Source organism: Oryzias latipes, chromosome 19 (genome assembly GCF_002234675.1).
Source record: "Oryzias latipes chromosome 19, ASM223467v1".
Taxonomy (NCBI): Eukaryota; Metazoa; Chordata; class Actinopteri; order Beloniformes; family Adrianichthyidae; genus Oryzias; species Oryzias latipes.
Genome location: NC_019877.2, coordinates 5,588,835 through 5,606,741, shown reverse-complemented (window position 1 = coordinate 5,606,741; position 17,907 = coordinate 5,588,835). Strand labels below are relative to the sequence as shown.

The following is a 17,907-nucleotide window of genomic DNA, read 5'->3' as shown; positions in this document are numbered from 1 at the left end:
AAGGCTCCCTCCCACCTGTCTTCAAACAGGAGGTATCCAAACAAATCTGCCACCCACTGAATATAAATTACACTTTTTAGTACACAATCAATTCCATCCCACAACACACTCATGCACACAGGTGGGCACACCCACACATAATGAATGAAGGGAGTGGTCGCCATTGATCCTTTGGCCCCTCCCCCAACCCTTGTGGAAGAAGACAAACGCTAGTGCAGGGGGTGGTGATGGTGTTCGGGGGGAAGGGGCTCCTTAGGTCGGGGGGCCCGATGTTCACACGGTGGGAGAGGAATCTCTAATGAAATCCCATCTGAGCTAAAAGGTGTTCAAGCCCCCAGGGCAAGCTGGAATTGGGTTCCCACCATTGTGTATCTGGTCATTCTGTATTTCCACCATCACCATCATGTTGGTCGTGGTACACCATTTGTCCTTTTTACGGACACCCCCTTCTATGGTGGGGAGGAGGGGTCATCTCTGGTCCTTCTATGCCTGGCTGGTGAACTGCATGGGGGGCAGGCACCTCTAAGTGTCCCCTAAACCTTGGCTCACACTGCATCCAGTCCGGTCCAGCCTCTACGGTCTGGTCTCTCCGGCACCGCATCCGTTTCGCTGGTTTCAAATTTGGGCTGGATGCTGGAGCGAGCTGGAGCACTTTTTTGAATTTGGGGCAAATGGAACAACCTAAACCGGAAATCATGCAAACGAGTGTAAAGTGCATCTGGTACTTTTGGTGCTGTACTCGCTATGTTTTCACCCATTGAAACATTAGGTCATTTCCACGTAACCATTGTATGAAGAGGAGTAACGCAGAAAAAGAAGTGTTGTCAATATAATCACAGTGGAATGAGGGTTTGTTTACTAGTACTTCCTATATAAATTGCAGGTTATCACTTCAACCTACATGAGTTTACAGTCTCCGGAGGCCTGCAGCAGAGCCTGTGGCTGCAGCAGGACTGCAGCCATCTGTAACCGATGTGAGTCCTCTGCTGTGTGTGAGCCTAGGGTGGGCCTAGGGTTAGGACCCCTAGGTGGTGGCAGCTCTCTTGTCTGGGGCTGCTGAGGTCTAAGGATTTGGACATTAGAGGCACATAATCTCCCTGGGTTGGGGCCCTTCGTGATGTTCGCTCTGATCCTGTCTGGGTGGTTGGTATCAGGTTGTCAGGGGAGGGTAAATGTCCTCATGTGCTGTAGATAAAGGAGGCCCTAGCTACATGAGCTGTTGGGCTGACCAGTGCTATAGGGGGGCCACAGCTCCCACCTTCTCTTCCCCATTAAATAGCATCATCATACATTCTTATAAACACGCACTCACCTGAACACATCTGTCTACTAATTTCTCCACACAGATATTTCTTATGAGTGCAGATATGCTTGATGTATTGTTTGTGCGATGTTGCACACACTTGAACTGACTTGTACAAGTAGTCTGAACTGTCCTATGTGTGGATTTGCTAAATGTGTATGTGCAAGTTTGTGCACCGATTATGTGAACCCTATTTGTATTTGTACACATGTGAGAAGTTGTGCACATGTGACTGTCTATATGTGTGGTTGTGTACATAAGGGACAGCTTAGATGTGTGGTTGTGCACAAAAACCCAGTCGTTCTGTGAGCATTTACTTATGACATTGACAACACTAAGCCTCCAGTGACCTTCATCGTGTATTTCCATGTTTTCTTTCGCCTTCATCTCTGCTAGTTTTGTTTTTCTGCACTCTACTCTTCTCTGTACCTCCTCTAATTTCTCCTATCCATGCTTTTTTTACACTTCTCCTTAAATGTAAATAATTTGCCTCTTTTTCCGTCTGGTTCAGAACTAAAAAGTTAGAAAGTAAATTAAATTAAATTAAACTATTATATAAAATAAAAAAACACACAATGCAAAGGCAAAAGGGGTTCATACAAATATACAGCTGATTTTTAAGAAGGGATGTAACCCCAGCTATAAAAACAAAATCCATCCAACACAACAGGCTTTTAGATTCTGTTTGTTTGCTTAACTGCTGTAAAAAAAGAAAAAAATTAATAAAGTCAAATAAATAAGGTTGTGGTTCATTGCTTCTTTATGTGCTTTTAATTTGGTTTTAAAGAGTAATTAATTGATTCGATTGCTTAATTAATACCGGAGCTGCTATTCTGTTAACTGCTTGTTCCACCTGACATTTTAAATAAAGATTACTTGAAAATTTTACAACATTTTCATCATAAACCTTTTCTAAAAATTCTATATTTAAATGTATAGAGAAGAAAAAAGCAGTCAGTATTTGCATGTTACAATAAATATATGATAAAACACATAAAAAAGAAGTTAAAAATGAAATGTTTCTATTGGAGTTTTTCATTTGCCACGGATAAAAGTAGAATTAAAAAATACTGCATATATAACAAAAGGCAAACTGTAATGCTATAGCACCCAAGACAGAACAAAGAGTCCCTAAAGGCTACCTGGGGTTCTGGGTAAAGGTTACTGACAAGGAACTTGACCTTAAACATATTCCTGTAAAAAGTAGGACACCCAGAACTTCCCAGAGCAGAAAGATTTAGTCATTATTTGGCACATATTATACCTCTGTGTGATATAGTATAAGTTTAAACGTATTAATATTTATTTAATAAAAAACTTTTGATGACAACTGACCCTTAAAGGAAAGGAATTTTATACAATGTCTTCACTAAACACAAGAAAAGAAGTAGATTTTGATCTGACAAAAAGTTTAACGTTTTATTTTCATAAAATGAGAAAACAGTTTAATAAGTATTAATTACCGTTTTAGTTTTAGACTTATATAATGTGATCTGACAATATTTTGTTTCATTTGTTTTAGATGTCAAATTGAATAAAAAGAGTTTATTTTTTCAACATTTATTTAACCAAATGGCTTTTTTTGGACAGCTGAATGAATGCAGGATTTAGATGGAAAAAGCAGAGAAATATAATGTGTGCATCCAGCTTTCTGCAATTTCACATTTTATTCTTTAAATAGATTCACAGTCATAGCTGTTATGATTTTGTTTATTTCCATTTATAAATTGGAGGGCATAAAATGATGATCAATGTCATTCGCAAAGAGGAAATTAATTGTGAAAGCTTTATTAGTCAACTGCAAGTCAGCAGGCTGAACCAAATGAAAAATCCTGCTGTTGAGAATCAGAGCAACCAGCAGAATGGGGGATTCAGTGGAAAAAGATGGAAATCGTGGCTGCTTTTTAAGCAACCGGACACCATACAGTGCAGTTTAGATTAAGAGCAGTCAAAAAAATTTGCATACATTTGCCCTCTACCTCCTTTTCCTGCGCATATTTTTCAAGCAGCTTTTATGATTTCTGCTGCCCATCATCTCATCCTTGACCCTTTTTCATTTCCCTCTCTGCAGAGCCAATCTTCTGTTCCAACACTGAATATTAATGATTATTATCATTTCTCATTACATGTTCCACTTTCTTTAAACTTCTTTCCCGAGAGCAACTGAAACTTAAAACCAATTATTAATTAAATTCATATTTATTGAAAGAACTTTGTATTTGACAATTTAAGAAAAAAAATCAAAAATTGCAGCATAAGTACACATTTTAACAGTAATCAATAAGTTCTTAAGAACCAGGGATTCCCACCTTGTAACTCCTGGCCAATGACTGAAGAGATCTTTAGTCACGTGTTTTTGTTTTTACAAGCTTTGGCTCGGAACAGGATGGTCGGATGGACGGCAATTTGAATACAGACCAAACGAAGGTTTAGAACTAGACCTGGAGCAAATACTGAATACACACTAAAACAGGGGTCGGGAACCTATGGCTCGCGAGCCATATATGGCTCTTTTGATGGTCACATGTGGCTCGCAGACAAATCTTTAATTATACTTTTTTTTTTTCATTAGACCAGTCCTTCTCGGGCGCGATGCGATGCCAGAGGCGCGCAGTAGTAGCAGTGCTTAGAGAGAGAAATCTGCGCCAGCGCTATCAGTTACTATTATCTATAATTTCACAGAGTTTGTACCAGCCGGAAACCTGTGAATTGACGTGCCTAAAACTACGCGCTCCCGTCTCTGAGAAAGAGCGCGCAGATGCGGGGACGGGATGTGTGAGGAAGAAAACAGAGGGTGGGGCTGAGGTGTTGTGGGGACCGGCAGCAGGTGAATCGCGCAGGGATTGTAAAAACGTAAAACCCGCTGCCCGTCACTCACTGTGGCGTGTGAGTGTGTGTTTGGCTCCACGTCTGCATGTGAGCAGTCTTTGTCACATCTAAAGAACATTCAGACCTACGATCCCGTTTAAAGTCTCAACGCCTGCATGAAGCAGAAACTCACCACGTATCAACCAGACTAGACCATCAGCAAAACTACCACGAGAAATACTCATCATTTATTAGAAACAGCATAACAATGTTATTAAAAAGAATCCACAGACTTATTGTACTTTAAAAATGTTGAAATTAAATCAAATGCACACATTCATTTGTATTTTTAGTTTTAAACATATTGTCGTGGACTGAGTTTAACTTGGCTGTCGGGCCGCGTTAAAAGTTCTGGAGTTCATTGAACGCGTCAAGCAGAGATCTGATTGGCCCTCAGTTCTGTCGCTCAGCCTGTTGTTAGGTAGTTTGGACCAATGGAGTTCAGCTATGGGCCAAATAAGGGAAATGGGAGGGCTGGAGTGGGAGCAGGTGAATATAAAGTTGGGAGAAGCGCTCTCGTGTCGGCGGGAGAGATTCAGGAGTTGCTGAATTAATTGAAGGGCGTTTGTTGCGGTCTGCAGTAATCGGAATAAAGAACTTTAAAAGAGGTTAAGTCTCCGTGCCTCAGTGTGGGGAAGGGACACTACATTATTGTATGGCTCTTTCGAAATTACATTTCAAAATATGTGGCATTTATGGCTCTCTTGGCCAAAAAGGTTCCCGACCCCTGCACTAAAAGATCCACTCTGGTCATCTTTTGAAAGTAAAAGCCTTTCCAGCAGTCTTTTAATCATGATTAACCTGTTTTAGGCTGAAATTCAACTAAATATGACTGGTCTTTTGGGAGAATGTCATTGCGGAGCGGCTGCAAATTATTAGAGACGTACCTCTGAGTAGTGGGCGGGACTGTTGCCAAAGAGCAACCCGGCCGCCCTTTCCCATACCCAGCATATTTTCGACATCACAAGTACCGTAAATTCCGGACTACAAAGCGCACCCGATTACAAGCCGCACCCACCCATTTTTACGTGTTTAATTAATTTTATACATACACAAGCCGCGTCAGAGTACTAGCCGCGCATGTGTTAGGCGATATTGTCATCCTGACAGATCACGGCCAGCATCCCAGAGTGAGTGCAGTTCATTAGTATGTTGTGGGTGTAGCCAGCTTTGCCTCTGACCCATGCATTTGAGTGTATCGACATCTGTCAAACAGCATGGACCTCTATTCTGTTCACAAGTTCCTCAGTTATGGTGTTTTTATTTCATTCTTTTTTTTTTTTTTTTTACTTATTGACAATCTAGGTATCATACATAAAATTACAAACAGTAACCATATAATCAACATTACATCCCTCAGTTATGATGAGGAAATTTACATCCGCGATTCCACATTTCCCATGAGTCTTAGGGGCTAAAGGCGGGGCCAACGCCCGGCTCGCCATACTGTTGTATGTGTTTAAGAATGAGCAAGTATCAGCAGTGCATGGAGGGGTGAACGGGAAAAGCTCTCCTTCCGCTTGTGTCGCGGCAGCGTTATGGGAGTAACAGGGCTGGTTAAAAAACACACCGGTAAAATACAGCAGCGGCGACTGAAAAGCGCGCGCCTCAGCGTGATACGCGCGCCTCAGTGCGGCGCGTGCGTCAGAATTCAGAAGCCTCTGCGCTCCGCGGACGCCTCTGCGCTCTGCTCCCGCCCCGCGCGCTCCTTGTCTCCCCTTCCTATCGACTCCGACACCTCTGGGCAGGGCGGCTTCAAGGAGAAGCACTTCGTCCCCATTGCGCCGGTGGACCGAGCAAATCATGTCTGTGCAAAGCAATCGGACTTAATACTGTACGTTTTGTGTATGAGGGGCGGATGCGTTGTTACGTGTGGGAGCCATCAGACTGCCATCGGCCCCGCAGCTCTATAAGAGCAGCAGGAGAAGATGTCTCCAGCTCACACGGAGGCTGTGAGCTTTTCAAAGCAAAATTCCGCTTTTACGGTTTCCTTAGAAACTGTAAATGGAGTGTAAATTCACTCCATGCGCTGTTCTCTCCGTCACGCAGCAAACCGGCTTTTCCAAACCCGTTGTTGATGGTGGACTTTTTTACGCTGCTTTTAACGATTGCTTTTAAGTTGAAAGCTTCATCATATTGTAGCGGCGATCACGTGCACGTTGGGTCTAATGGCCCCAAAGGATTCTGGGATGCGGCCGGGCATGCGTGTTTCGTTTTGTTGAACCATGACTGAAGTGTCTAAGACCTGAAGCCAAGTCCATGCTGTTTGGCTGCCAAGAGGTGTGTTGAAAAGAAATGCCTTGTGCTTGGAGTTGGATAGAGAGTTCAAACTATTCACAGAGTTCAAAAGTACATACACGGCGGCTGTCAATGAAATCCATAAATTAGCCGCGTCACTGAAAAAGCCGCAAGGCTGTAAGCGCAGGAAAAAAGTAGCGGCTTGTAGTCTGGAAATTACGGTAAGCTCTTTTTCAAATGGCATTTTTTCGCCTGCCCCTGATTCACACCTACTTGAATAAAGAAATACTTTGACGGGCAATTTTGAGCTTAATTTTCTTAATATATCTCCTCCATCAAAAAAAAAAAACAAAAAAAAAAAAAACGCACCAAAACATGTTAAATATACCAAAAACCCAATTTTCATTGGATTGAGTCTTTAAAGAAACAAGCTTTAAAGGAGGGTTAGTTAGGAAAATCTGTGAGGAACAGGGGATGACTGCACGAAAGTGAAACAGCGACGAATAAGGAAGTTGGAGCACAAAGGTGATGTCAAAGACTTTCTATCAGCAAATAGCTAATATGAATATAAATAAATATTTGAGGAAAACAAGACAATGCCAGGAGCCTTGCATACTGGGGAGGGGACATACATGAATGAAAATTTGGTTTAGTAATGAAGCGGTTTTGTAGCAGTGGAGATGCATTAAGCTGGAGAGCAGAGGGGTCCCTTATTTCCGTAGAAAATCAACACAAAATATTATTTAGAACTAAAAGTAACAGGAGATTTCCAGAGAAAGTGGAAAATATAGAAATAGAAGATAAAACTTTATGAAGCCAACATAAAAAAAGCAGTATACAAATACATTTAAGCTTTTTTTCCAACTAAAAGGGCATTTTTATTAGTTGTTTTTTAAGATTTGGGTAAAAATTTTCTATGAACAGATTACTGATCTGTTTTACCTGTGTAAAAAAAAAAAAAACGTCAACTACAATAATCAGATTTAACTGCCAGTAATTCTGGTAGAGACAACAGTCGAGAGATAGAGGAAAACCCATAATGCATCAGCCGAAAAATCGTGCTAGACATTAAAAAGGGATTCCAGAGTTTCTAAAACACATTTTGTTGGTCAAAAGGGTTTTAAGTGCTGCTTTGTTTTGGCAATTTTGGGCTCTGGCAGCACAGATGTCTTGTTTTCGGATTCTACGTGGCAGGAGTTTATAAAAAAAATTATTGACAAAAAAATTTCACCTGAACTGGAAATACAGTTTCAATAAAATTTTCTGTTTTGAAGATGTAAAGCTGAGGTTGCTATACAAACAAAAATAAAAAGCAAAACATCGGAGAGCGCTGACAGATGATGGGAGCTGCTGAAGGGAAAATGGAATGCATTTGCTCTATTTGTCACTTCAGGAGTCTTAACCACTCAAAGTGCTTTTTGCACAACAAGCTGCATTAACCTATTCACTCCGCATTTTCTTAGCCTATGCAGTTTTTCAGTAAGAGTCTGCAAAGTGCTGAAGGCAGATCCGTATTCAGAAAGAGGCTGGGCCTGAAATGAAGTGAGGCTTCTGCAGTGGACTGACCCAGACTTTTCCATCAAAGTTACTCAAATGCATTTAAAAGAAGAAAGACATCATAAACATCCCTAAAACTGTCAATTATAACATCATGCTTTGTGAAATTTAAACTTAACCCAACTAAAAAATTTACAACAACAAATTAATTTATAGTTTAGCCTCAAGTACAAAAGGGGTTTATACAAATATACCCACAGTTTGCGCAAAGAGTACATAAGAAAAGATTATTTGTAAAAGTTAATTCTATCTAAAGCAAGAAGTTCTCGGTTTGTGTCTTTTTGCTAAAGCTGTTGAACAGAACAAATACTAAATAAATAAACCGACATGTGAAGATGGATGTTCTTCTGACTTACTTCTCTGCGTCGAGATGCCCAGCAGGTTTGTTTGATCTTCCACACCACAGCAGCCACCAGCAGCAGTGAAAGAAAGCAGCTGCAGGGAAAGACAGTAAAAAGCATAAAGCACAATGAAAAAACAAAACCTTTTTTAATATATAGATGTTCAAGTACTTCTGATTCTGGTACTGGTATTCTACATTTTTTAAACTTGTTTTTAGAAAGATATTCATCCAGAGTGAATTTTTAGATAACTAATAATCTAAAGCAAAGTCAATAAAGCACATTATGTAATTATTTATATTAACGCATAACAGTTTGGCCAATTCTTTACATCTTTTTGACCACAAAAAACAAAAAAACGTGTGGAGTAGCAGCCTCTCATTTAAAAAAGCCCAATGTTCTCAAAAGCTGATACAGGAAGGACGTATGTTTCAAAGTTTTCCTCTTACTATTGAAAACATCAAATTAGATGATTTTAGAAGGTAGCGCAATAATATTTGAATATTTTGGCCATTACTTCGATTAATAACCCAAAAGCGCAATCGTTAGTCAAGGGATTCTAAGAGAGGTCCAGGCACGGTCGAGACAGAAAATATGACTGATTGAGAGCTTCCACTTCATTATCCCTCTGACAGATGAAAATGTAAGGATGATTATGTGCTAAAGAGACTGTCGGGGCTTTATTAGAAGAGCTGCTCAAGGCTCCTGGTGTACGGTTTGGAAAAATAGCACTGCGTTAGATTTAAACCAACATCTTTCTGAATGTGTCTGATGAAGAAACAACAAAAGCTTTAGTCAATATGAAGACTTTAATTACAATTAAAGAAATTGTTGCCAACGTATTTAAAATGGGGCAGCTGTGGAGCAGCGGTAGGGCGGTCAGCCCATGATCGTATTATTGCTGGTTCGATTCCCGCCTTGCACGTCCATGAGTCGATGTGTCCTCGGGCAAGACACTGAACCCCACCTTGCCTCTGGTGGTACGTTGGTGCCAGTGTTCAGCAGCAGAGCCGCCACCAGTGTGTGAATGTGTGTGTGAATGTGTATGTAACTGAGTGAATGGGTCTGTGACTGTTAAAAGCTTTGGTTCTTGTAGGTAGAAGAGCACTATACAAGTATACGCCATTTCCCATTTAAAAAATCTCCTAAATAATTGTTATTAATGCATTTGGTGAAGAAACTTGGATAAGTGAGCGGAATAAATCCATTAAAACATGACCCAGAAGACACTCTTTAAATGTTAAATGTAAAATAGGAAGAATACCACAAAAAAAGGTACTATGTGACTTTTAAAAGTTTTGCATTATGTCCCAAATAAATATTACATTTGAGTGATTCTCAAAAAGATTTAACTAGAATATGATTCAGTCTTTTAAAAGCTAATTCATACAGCATTTCCCCCCCCAAAAAAACAACAACAAAAGGTTATGTCGAGAAAAGGAAAATTACTGGTGTGAAAAAAGTGGTAAATGAAACAAAACAAAAAAAAAATATTTTCTTTACCCTTCCTATCCACCTTTCAGGAAGCTCTAGAAACCCTGTGGGGTGATTTGACATTTTGTCATCAGGCTGATTATGTTTCCTGCAGGCTCATCCCCCCCATATCTCCCTAAACATATGCACGCAGGCACAAACAACAGCGCTTGTTAGTGCATTCAGTCTAGAGTTTATGGGTCAGTGAGAACCGGACAACAAGGATGCAAACAAAGACTAAACAGAACGAGAAAAACCTGCTGAGCTTCTGTCAGGGAAAAGTATTCAACGGTTGCCAGCGCCATAGGTTTTGGTGTGGTGTGATTACAAAAATGTTCAGATTTTTCAGGCCAAAAACTTGGATGATGATTTATAATGTCTTCAAATACACAAACGTAAACCTGTTTGTGTGCGGTTGGTTTGTTGAAAATGAGAAAGACAAAAAGGGAAAACCTGGACCCTCACAAAGAAAAAGTAGACTTTCAATGTTTCATTTTTGTAGAGGCTCAACTTTTGCTAATCCGCTGTAAGATGATCGCTTGGAGAGATTATACTCTTGTTACACTTTGTTTTTCTTCACGTGCGGTAAGATGGACAGGTGCCCTGGGCCAAACCGCTCTGCGTTCCCCTTTGTGACGTTGATTTTAGCACAAAAATTACTCTGAGCCGTGACCTTTCTAAACCCAATGAACCCATGTAGATCTAGCAAAGTCAGTTTTGGGTAGCAAAACTCATCTTTTTAATTCCCTTCACAATTTTAAGATCCTTTCCTTAATTTTTATAGGGAAAAAAACTGATGTAGACCTGTGCTGTGGTTAGCCTCAACCACATAAACTCATTACAAGGGAAAGCATGTATTTTGCAAGATTAAGGCTGTAATGAATATGTGAACGCACGGATAAACATGATCTGTTCCCGAAAAATTCAACCTGAATATTTATGACGTCTGAGATCGCGGATTTGCGATCTTTATATGAATATAGTAGCACATACACATCATGCCATATAATTATCACTCTAAAACTGCAGAATAATGTAGGATTTTAAGTATATAAAGTAAAAACTGTATTTGCTACTGTCTCAGAAAATATATAATTATTCAAAGTAAAATGTCAGGAAAGTTTCTCATTTTCAAAGTAAAACTATCAAATGTTTTTTAAAGTTGAATTTAAAAAAAAAATCAGACTTAAGTTCAGCTTCTGAATTAACCCAATTTTATTAAAAATATTAAATATTGAAAATGGAATTAATAATATTACAAAAACAATGAAATTATGTGATGTCACAAGACAGAAAGCATGGCAGATAAGCCGTCCTGGAATGTGTCTGCAAAGAAAAACATCTGAAATATTTTAGTTTAGATGTAAAGACTATGAGTGTTTTCTACTTATTACAAAGAATTTTAGAGGTGTTGCTGTGTCTTCATTTACTCTTTTTTTGTCATCTATCTACTGGAACTGTAGTCAGCAAAACTTTGAGGATGGAAAAACTGTGGAGAACATTTTCTGGATTTGTTGTAAATCAGTGTTTGCTAAATGAATTTCTGTTGTGTATTTCTGGGAACTTAAGTCAAAGTAAACAAACAGACACCTAATAAGCTTAACTAGCAGAGTAAATAAACATGCTCTACTTTCAGCAGCTCCACTGTAGTGGACAATTTGCCTCCATTTAACCTAATAATTCCTAAAAATGAGAACATCCTGGTAAAAAAATGTGCATTAATACACCTGAAAAACCCGTCATTTCCCTGACTGGACTGGGCTTTCTTTTTTTGCCAACTATGTTGTTGCTGGAAAATAATGGCTTGCAATATTTTATCGGCCAGCGACCATTTATAAAATGCAAATTCTTGTTGCCACAGAAAACTTCGGTTTCCAGATTAGACCCTATTCTAAACTAGAACACGCATTTATGAAAGTCATCACTTCGAAAACAACACTTATGCTAACATCTTGTCAAAAAGTGAACTTAGTTACAGTAAACAGCATGTACACAGATTTTATCACCCTTTATATTTAGCAGGGATAGGTGCACGTTGAAAAAATGCTGATTAAACCTTTGAGTGTAATTTTTTTTTCTAAAGGTTTAATTGACTCATTCAAAGCGCTTTAATGATGAAAGACTTCCGCCGCCGCTCTGGGGAATTCTTCATCATTAGGAGTCCTCATACTGTGATCGCCCCCCACTTTCTATATAGATGGTATGTGAAGGGAAATATCCACCAGCTAGAGGCTGTTAATTTACCGTTTGAAAAAGAAAATTGCTGCCTTGACGAGAGAAAAAGCGGACTCAGGTAACTCAATATGGCCTGAGAGAAAAGTGCGGAGCATGAAGAGATGGTGGATGATGTTTCTTGGCTGATGACGTACTTGAAAAGCTCAAACATCAGCCTGTATCTTCGGGCTCATGAAGCTAAAGCTTACCTGAAAAACGTCACAAAGAACTGAACAAGGTCCATGATGCTGTTGTGTTGGGAGAACGCAATCTATGCGGGAAAAGGAGACAAAAAGTAGATATGTTAAATGTCATATGTTAAAATACGTAAATGACGCACAAATCACCAATGAATTGCATATAAACTGCCCAATAATCACACACTGTTCATGTTCTACGTTGATTTACGTGTTCTTTGCGTGGTTTATTCGTACTTCTTCCGTGGTTTTAACGTGGTTCATTCATGATACATCTGTTAAAATTTAAATTTTCAAGACCACAACTTTTCTCACTTTTTCCACGTAAATTTGCTAATTTTCATCCATGCAAAATGGGAAAAATTGTGACATGGCGTTTAGAAACATTCTGTGCTGTGAATGAACTTTCCCAGTTTTTGTGACATCATGGGGGGGGGGGATTATGTGATTGATGTGGCATCTACAAGTAAACATTATGAAGTGAGCAGGTCTGAAAGGTCACTGAATTACTGGAGGCTCTGCAACTTTGAAAGCAAATGTCTGTTTGGATGTAGTGAAACCAGACAAAAACAAGGTAGAATCTTTATCTTAGAGACAACAAAGTTCATTCGGTCAAATATAAAAAAAACTATTTATTATTGATTAAATTTCAATTGTTGTCTTCTGAATCCATATGGACACCTATGGAGTTTTTCTAAATTTATTTGGCATTAGGATTATACTTTACGACTTCTAAAGATTTAGCATACCGGTATTTAATTTGAAAAAAGGCACTTTTATTTTACTCTACCAGCAAGAATCAAAATGCATTCTGGGGGAATTAAAAAATGTTTAATGGCAGTACATTAAACAGAGAGGCAGACATCTTATTTGAATAACTTTTTGTTCAAAACAAATGAGCTTAAAAGGATGAGATCAAAGGCAACCTTTTGACTTCTGAATTGAAGCCAATTAAAAATGAAAGTAGGAGTCAGGCTAGTTCAGCAAGTTAACATTACATGGTTCCAAACACAAGCAAGATGGTACGCATTTATAGAGCTGTGACGTGTGGGATTTTTGATCACCGCGGTGATCAAGCAGCAAGAGTCGATTAAACCCCCACCCACCCGGCCGAACGCCAAACACAAAATCCCCCGGTGGCCACGTCGCAAATAAATACAATTAATAATTACAGCGCAGTATTCTTTATAACAGTAACAACTAACTAACTAACTAGTGAACTAAATATATAGGTGTTGTAGAATGAGTATGTGTGTCAGCGTGCTGCATGAGAAGGAGGAAGCAGCGCGTGCAGCGCAAGAGTGAGTGAGAGCGCGCACAAGTGTTGGGGATGCGTGTTCATGTTTGTTGTTATGGAGTGAAGGAGAACAGTAATAAAAGGTTTCCCCCAGAAGAACAGTGATTGATTCTTTATTAAACCGCTCTGGAGTAGAGCTGTGACGGTGTGGGATTTTTGATCACCGTGGTGATGAAGCAGCAGGAGTCGCGGTGTTGGGACTGTTGCTGCACCCCACACACGCACACAAAATCCTCCGGCAGGCGGCGGCGCGCACACAAGAACGCATGCTGCTTGAGATGTAAATGAATATGATGGAAATTCCCCCAGGAGCCCTTGAAGTTTGAACACAGGACTGATAGAAAAAGTAAATTATTAGCAAAGATGAATGTGTTTTTTTTATAGTTAAAATCACGCAACATACACAGAACTTTAAAAAAAATAAAAAATAAAATAAGGTGATGAGATGATCACCGCGGTGATGACTCGTCAGCAATTCCCCGACCTACCAAAAGTCTTCGACTGTTGACGCAATTAACATAGTTTCAACGGGCTCTACTTTCCTCAGCTTCAGAATCCATTGGAATGACATTAACACAGAGTAAATGTTTGAAGAGTTGCTGTCATTCAAAGATTTTTCTAAACTGGAGCTAAAGCTCAAATGTTAAAGGGTTAAACAACGTTCACAATAAGAAGCACAATAAATGCCCTTTAAAAAAAGCCAAAAATAAATAAAGTGAAAGCATGTTATGATCAAATATTTTTTTATTATTAATGTACACCAAAAGAACTTTGCAGGAGAAAAATGTGCTTACAGTTTTGTTTCTGGAAAAATGTATCAACCAACAACTTCTCATATCATTAGATTAACACTTAACATGTAGTCAGCCAGTGGGATCCCACTTCTTTTGGCTTACTGGCCTATTAGTGCCGTGATGTCGATATGGCCAGTGAGTAATGGGTCAGAGCCACGTTTCGTCTTCATTAAAGAGAAAAATTACACAGGAGCCTGGCAGCTGAGTTATATAGGATATGTCACATGACTGTGAAAAGTCATTATCTGCCATATCTGCTTTGAAGCCATTTTACCCTGAAAGCATTTAGACACACAAACAAAAATCCTCTACAGCGGTGTTGAGCCCATGAAAGGCAACAATCTGGGATAAAAAAAAATGCACAAATTATGCTTTTAGAGGTATCATATTTGCTGATCTGAATGCTGAATTTAAACAAGGGTTAAAGTGATGATTTAAAAAAAAAAAACAGGTGAGGCACAGATTTATTAGTGCTGGAATTTGCAAACCAGGAAGCCATGAAAGAGCTCCTGCACCCATGTTGGGGGTTGATCCATACGGGTGCTGTCCGGGCCTGTGGAGGGTCGTATAGAGGAGTGGCTGGGGAGCACAGGTGTGTCTTGCAGTTCTCCTGGGGCTTTCTATGGCCATGTCAAGAGACTTCATGAAAATTGTTGTGCGAGTGGAAAGTGAATGGTGAAGTATTTGGAAAGCTATTGTAAGTTTCACGACCTTATGACGTATGTGTGATACTTTAGCCCCACTCTAATTGTTAGTTAAGTGCGAGTACTTGCCCCCTACTGCCCCCTGTGTAAATGCTGCACATATGGGGTGTGCATGTGATGTGTAGCACCGTAAGATGCCCACACAAACTACACTTTTATCGTCCCATTTCTTTATTTCTAAAGCTGCGTTCACACAGGGCACGTGTTTTTGAACACACAAAACGCGTTTTACTGAACCTGCTTTTAGACCACGGTGTTCACACTGGACAAGCAGGGAGGGGCCTGTTCTTCTTCCTTTGCTACTGTTAACTAGCACATGTCTGCCACCTACAGTTGTTAGGGGCGACAGTGGCTCAGGTGGTTGAGCGGGTCGTCCAATGATCAAAGGGTTGGCGATTCGATCCCCGCTCCCACCAGCCAAAATGTCGTTGTGTCCTTGGGCAAGACACTTCACCCTCCTTGCCTCCAGTGTGGCTCCACTGGTGTGTGAATGAGCATGTATGATCCCAGTGATGGTCAAAGGGGCCGTAGGCGCGAAATGGCAGCCACGCCTCTGTCAGTCCGCCCCAGGGCAGCTGTGGCTACAACCGTAGCTTACCATCACCAAGTATGAATGAGGAGTGAATGAATAATGGACACAATGTAAGCGCTTTGGGTGTCTTGAAAAGCGCAGATAAATCCAATCCATTATTATTATTATTATTACAGTTGGAAGAGGGTTGGTGAGAAATGTCAAAGTGATGTAAATCTGGTGAATCTTGCTCCAGGCTCTTTTTTTTTTTTTTTTCACAGCTCTATTCTGATATATGAAAGACTAGGTGTCATAACTCTGGCTGGGCACAAACCCTAATTATTAACTTCTCCTTCATGATCAATTTTCAAGCGCTTGCCACTTCAGTGAATTAAAAGAGTTGGACAAAGTTCAACCTGGTTTAAATTTCAAAGGACGCCCATCTGTTACACAAAGACCTAAAACGATCGTATAAACTTGCGCAGCCGTGTGTAAACGCAAGAATTCTGAACGTAGAAGCCTGAAACGAGCGTTTACGCGCATTTATATTGACTTTCCATTGAAAGTGATTGCTGGAACGCGTGTGACAGAGGGCAGTGTGGATGTAACTTCACACGTATGTAACTCCACACGTACAGGTGGATACACCACGGCAGTTGTGACTAAGGATTGAAGAAGCCATTAGAGAAGTGTATGTTTAGGATCATAATTTTTTAGTGTAGTGACGCCCTACATTGAAAACTCCATTAGCTTCAAACTTTGCCCACCTTTGACTTTTTGCTAACCTTATTAAGTCCAAAATGAGAGTCGCTGATCTGAAAAGAGATGCCCGCTGACATGGCTAACGTGACTCAAAAGGCACTGATGCTTTGCTGGCTTTTTTAATAAATGGCACTGTTCTGTTATTTTTTTTTTCTACAGAACAGTCTTTCACATGATATAAGCTCAAAGCAAATGTGTGGGGATAATCTAATTTCAATTCATCCATCAACGGCATCATTTTGAGAGCGTTCCTCTGTTGGAACTAGACTGTTGTTGCCCAAAGCAGTGCCTCGGATTGCAATTACACCAACAGATGATGATGTCACAGAAAGATCTCACCTTCAGATCGCTTTTTTTTACCATCTTAATTCACATTTAAATACCCATTTCTGTGCTCCAGCTTTAAATACAAAGGCTCGTGAGTGCATTCTCAAGTTCGGCATTATCTCATCTGATCTCTGGGCTTAACATAATGAAGGCCAGTAAGAAAGGGAGAGTATCCTGTTACAGAAGCTATCTGCTTTTACAGCTCAGGCTCAGTCCATAATAAGTAAGTGACTGTTGGGTGGAAATCTAATAGAGAACTATTACTGGGCCACCACCACAGATGGACTAACCCCAAAGATGTTATTACCCCAAGGTGCCCCCCCCATCAAGCACATAAAATAATGGGACAAAATGGGAAAATCAATACCTGGGGTGTGGCTTGATTAGCAGAATGGATACTTTGCAGTAAAAGTGTTCAGTGGATACCTTTTCCAACCCATAATACCAGAGGAAACTCAAAGTTGTTCCTAAAATTAAGCTTGTTGTTTCCAGTCTTATAATATTCCTGGATTTAGATTGAGTGATTGACCGAACGTGGCGAGGCTTCCGTTTTCATTCCAAGACGTAATGTGACCCTACGCATTACTTCCACAGCTGTTTGGTTGTTGAATGTAGATTTCCACCCATTGCTTTCCAGTTAACGCAGTTGTTGCTAGGCTACCGAGTAAACTTCAAAGGAGAATCCCTTTTCTGTGTGCTACACCTTCAGTTCAGTTTTGATGTATTTTTGGCACAGTAATGTAAGAGTAGAAGTCACTTTAGAGAACATTTACGTTTTATTATGAAATGTTCTTTCATTTTATTCAATGTAACAAGTCTCCAACTGGTGCATTATGGTTTGGAGAACTTTTCCATTCTAACTTTGAAACAGCAAAGAGCTCACAAGCCCAGATGCAAACAGACATACCCAAATTAATGAAAACTCTCGACCTCAACAGCTTCAGATAATTAAGTTGATTATTTTTGGCTCATTTGTTAAATTGGATTTTCTTTCCCCAATAAGGTTCATTGTATTCAAATTATTGAAAATCTTCAACTAAAACTGTTTCAAAAAGTTGAACTCTGTTCACTGTGTTCTCCAATTCCTGCTGATGAAAGTCCTTACCTGGATCTTGATCGGCCAGGAGAAGTTGCTGACGTACACATAGAAGGTAATGTTGGGGTTGCTTCTGAAGGTGAATTTCTCACAGGAGAAACTGTCTCTGTATTCTTTTATGTTGGTTTTGGACACAATGTGCACCTCCTCACCAGAGATGGTTCCAGCTGTTGGAGGGAAAACATTTTTGTTTTTTTAGCATGATGTCATGTGGTGGAAAAAATT

The 17,907-nt window shown here is 39.9% G+C and overlaps 1 protein-coding gene across 1 annotated transcript in view; it reads right to left on the bottom strand.

The window, feature by feature from the left end:
• atrnl1 (attractin like 1) overlaps window positions 1–17,907 on the bottom strand; it is a 78,267-nt gene that overhangs the window by 18,951 nt on the left and 41,409 nt on the right. Inside the window, exons 24-26 of the mRNA XM_023949279.1 lie at window positions 17,692–17,849; window positions 12,204–12,265; window positions 8,323–8,401 (exon numbers count right to left, since the gene is read on the bottom strand). Coding sequence (XP_023805047.1) covers window positions 8,323–8,401; window positions 12,204–12,265; window positions 17,692–17,849 — 299 coding nt within the window. The remainder of the gene's footprint in view (window positions 1–8,322; window positions 8,402–12,203; window positions 12,266–17,691; window positions 17,850–17,907) is intronic.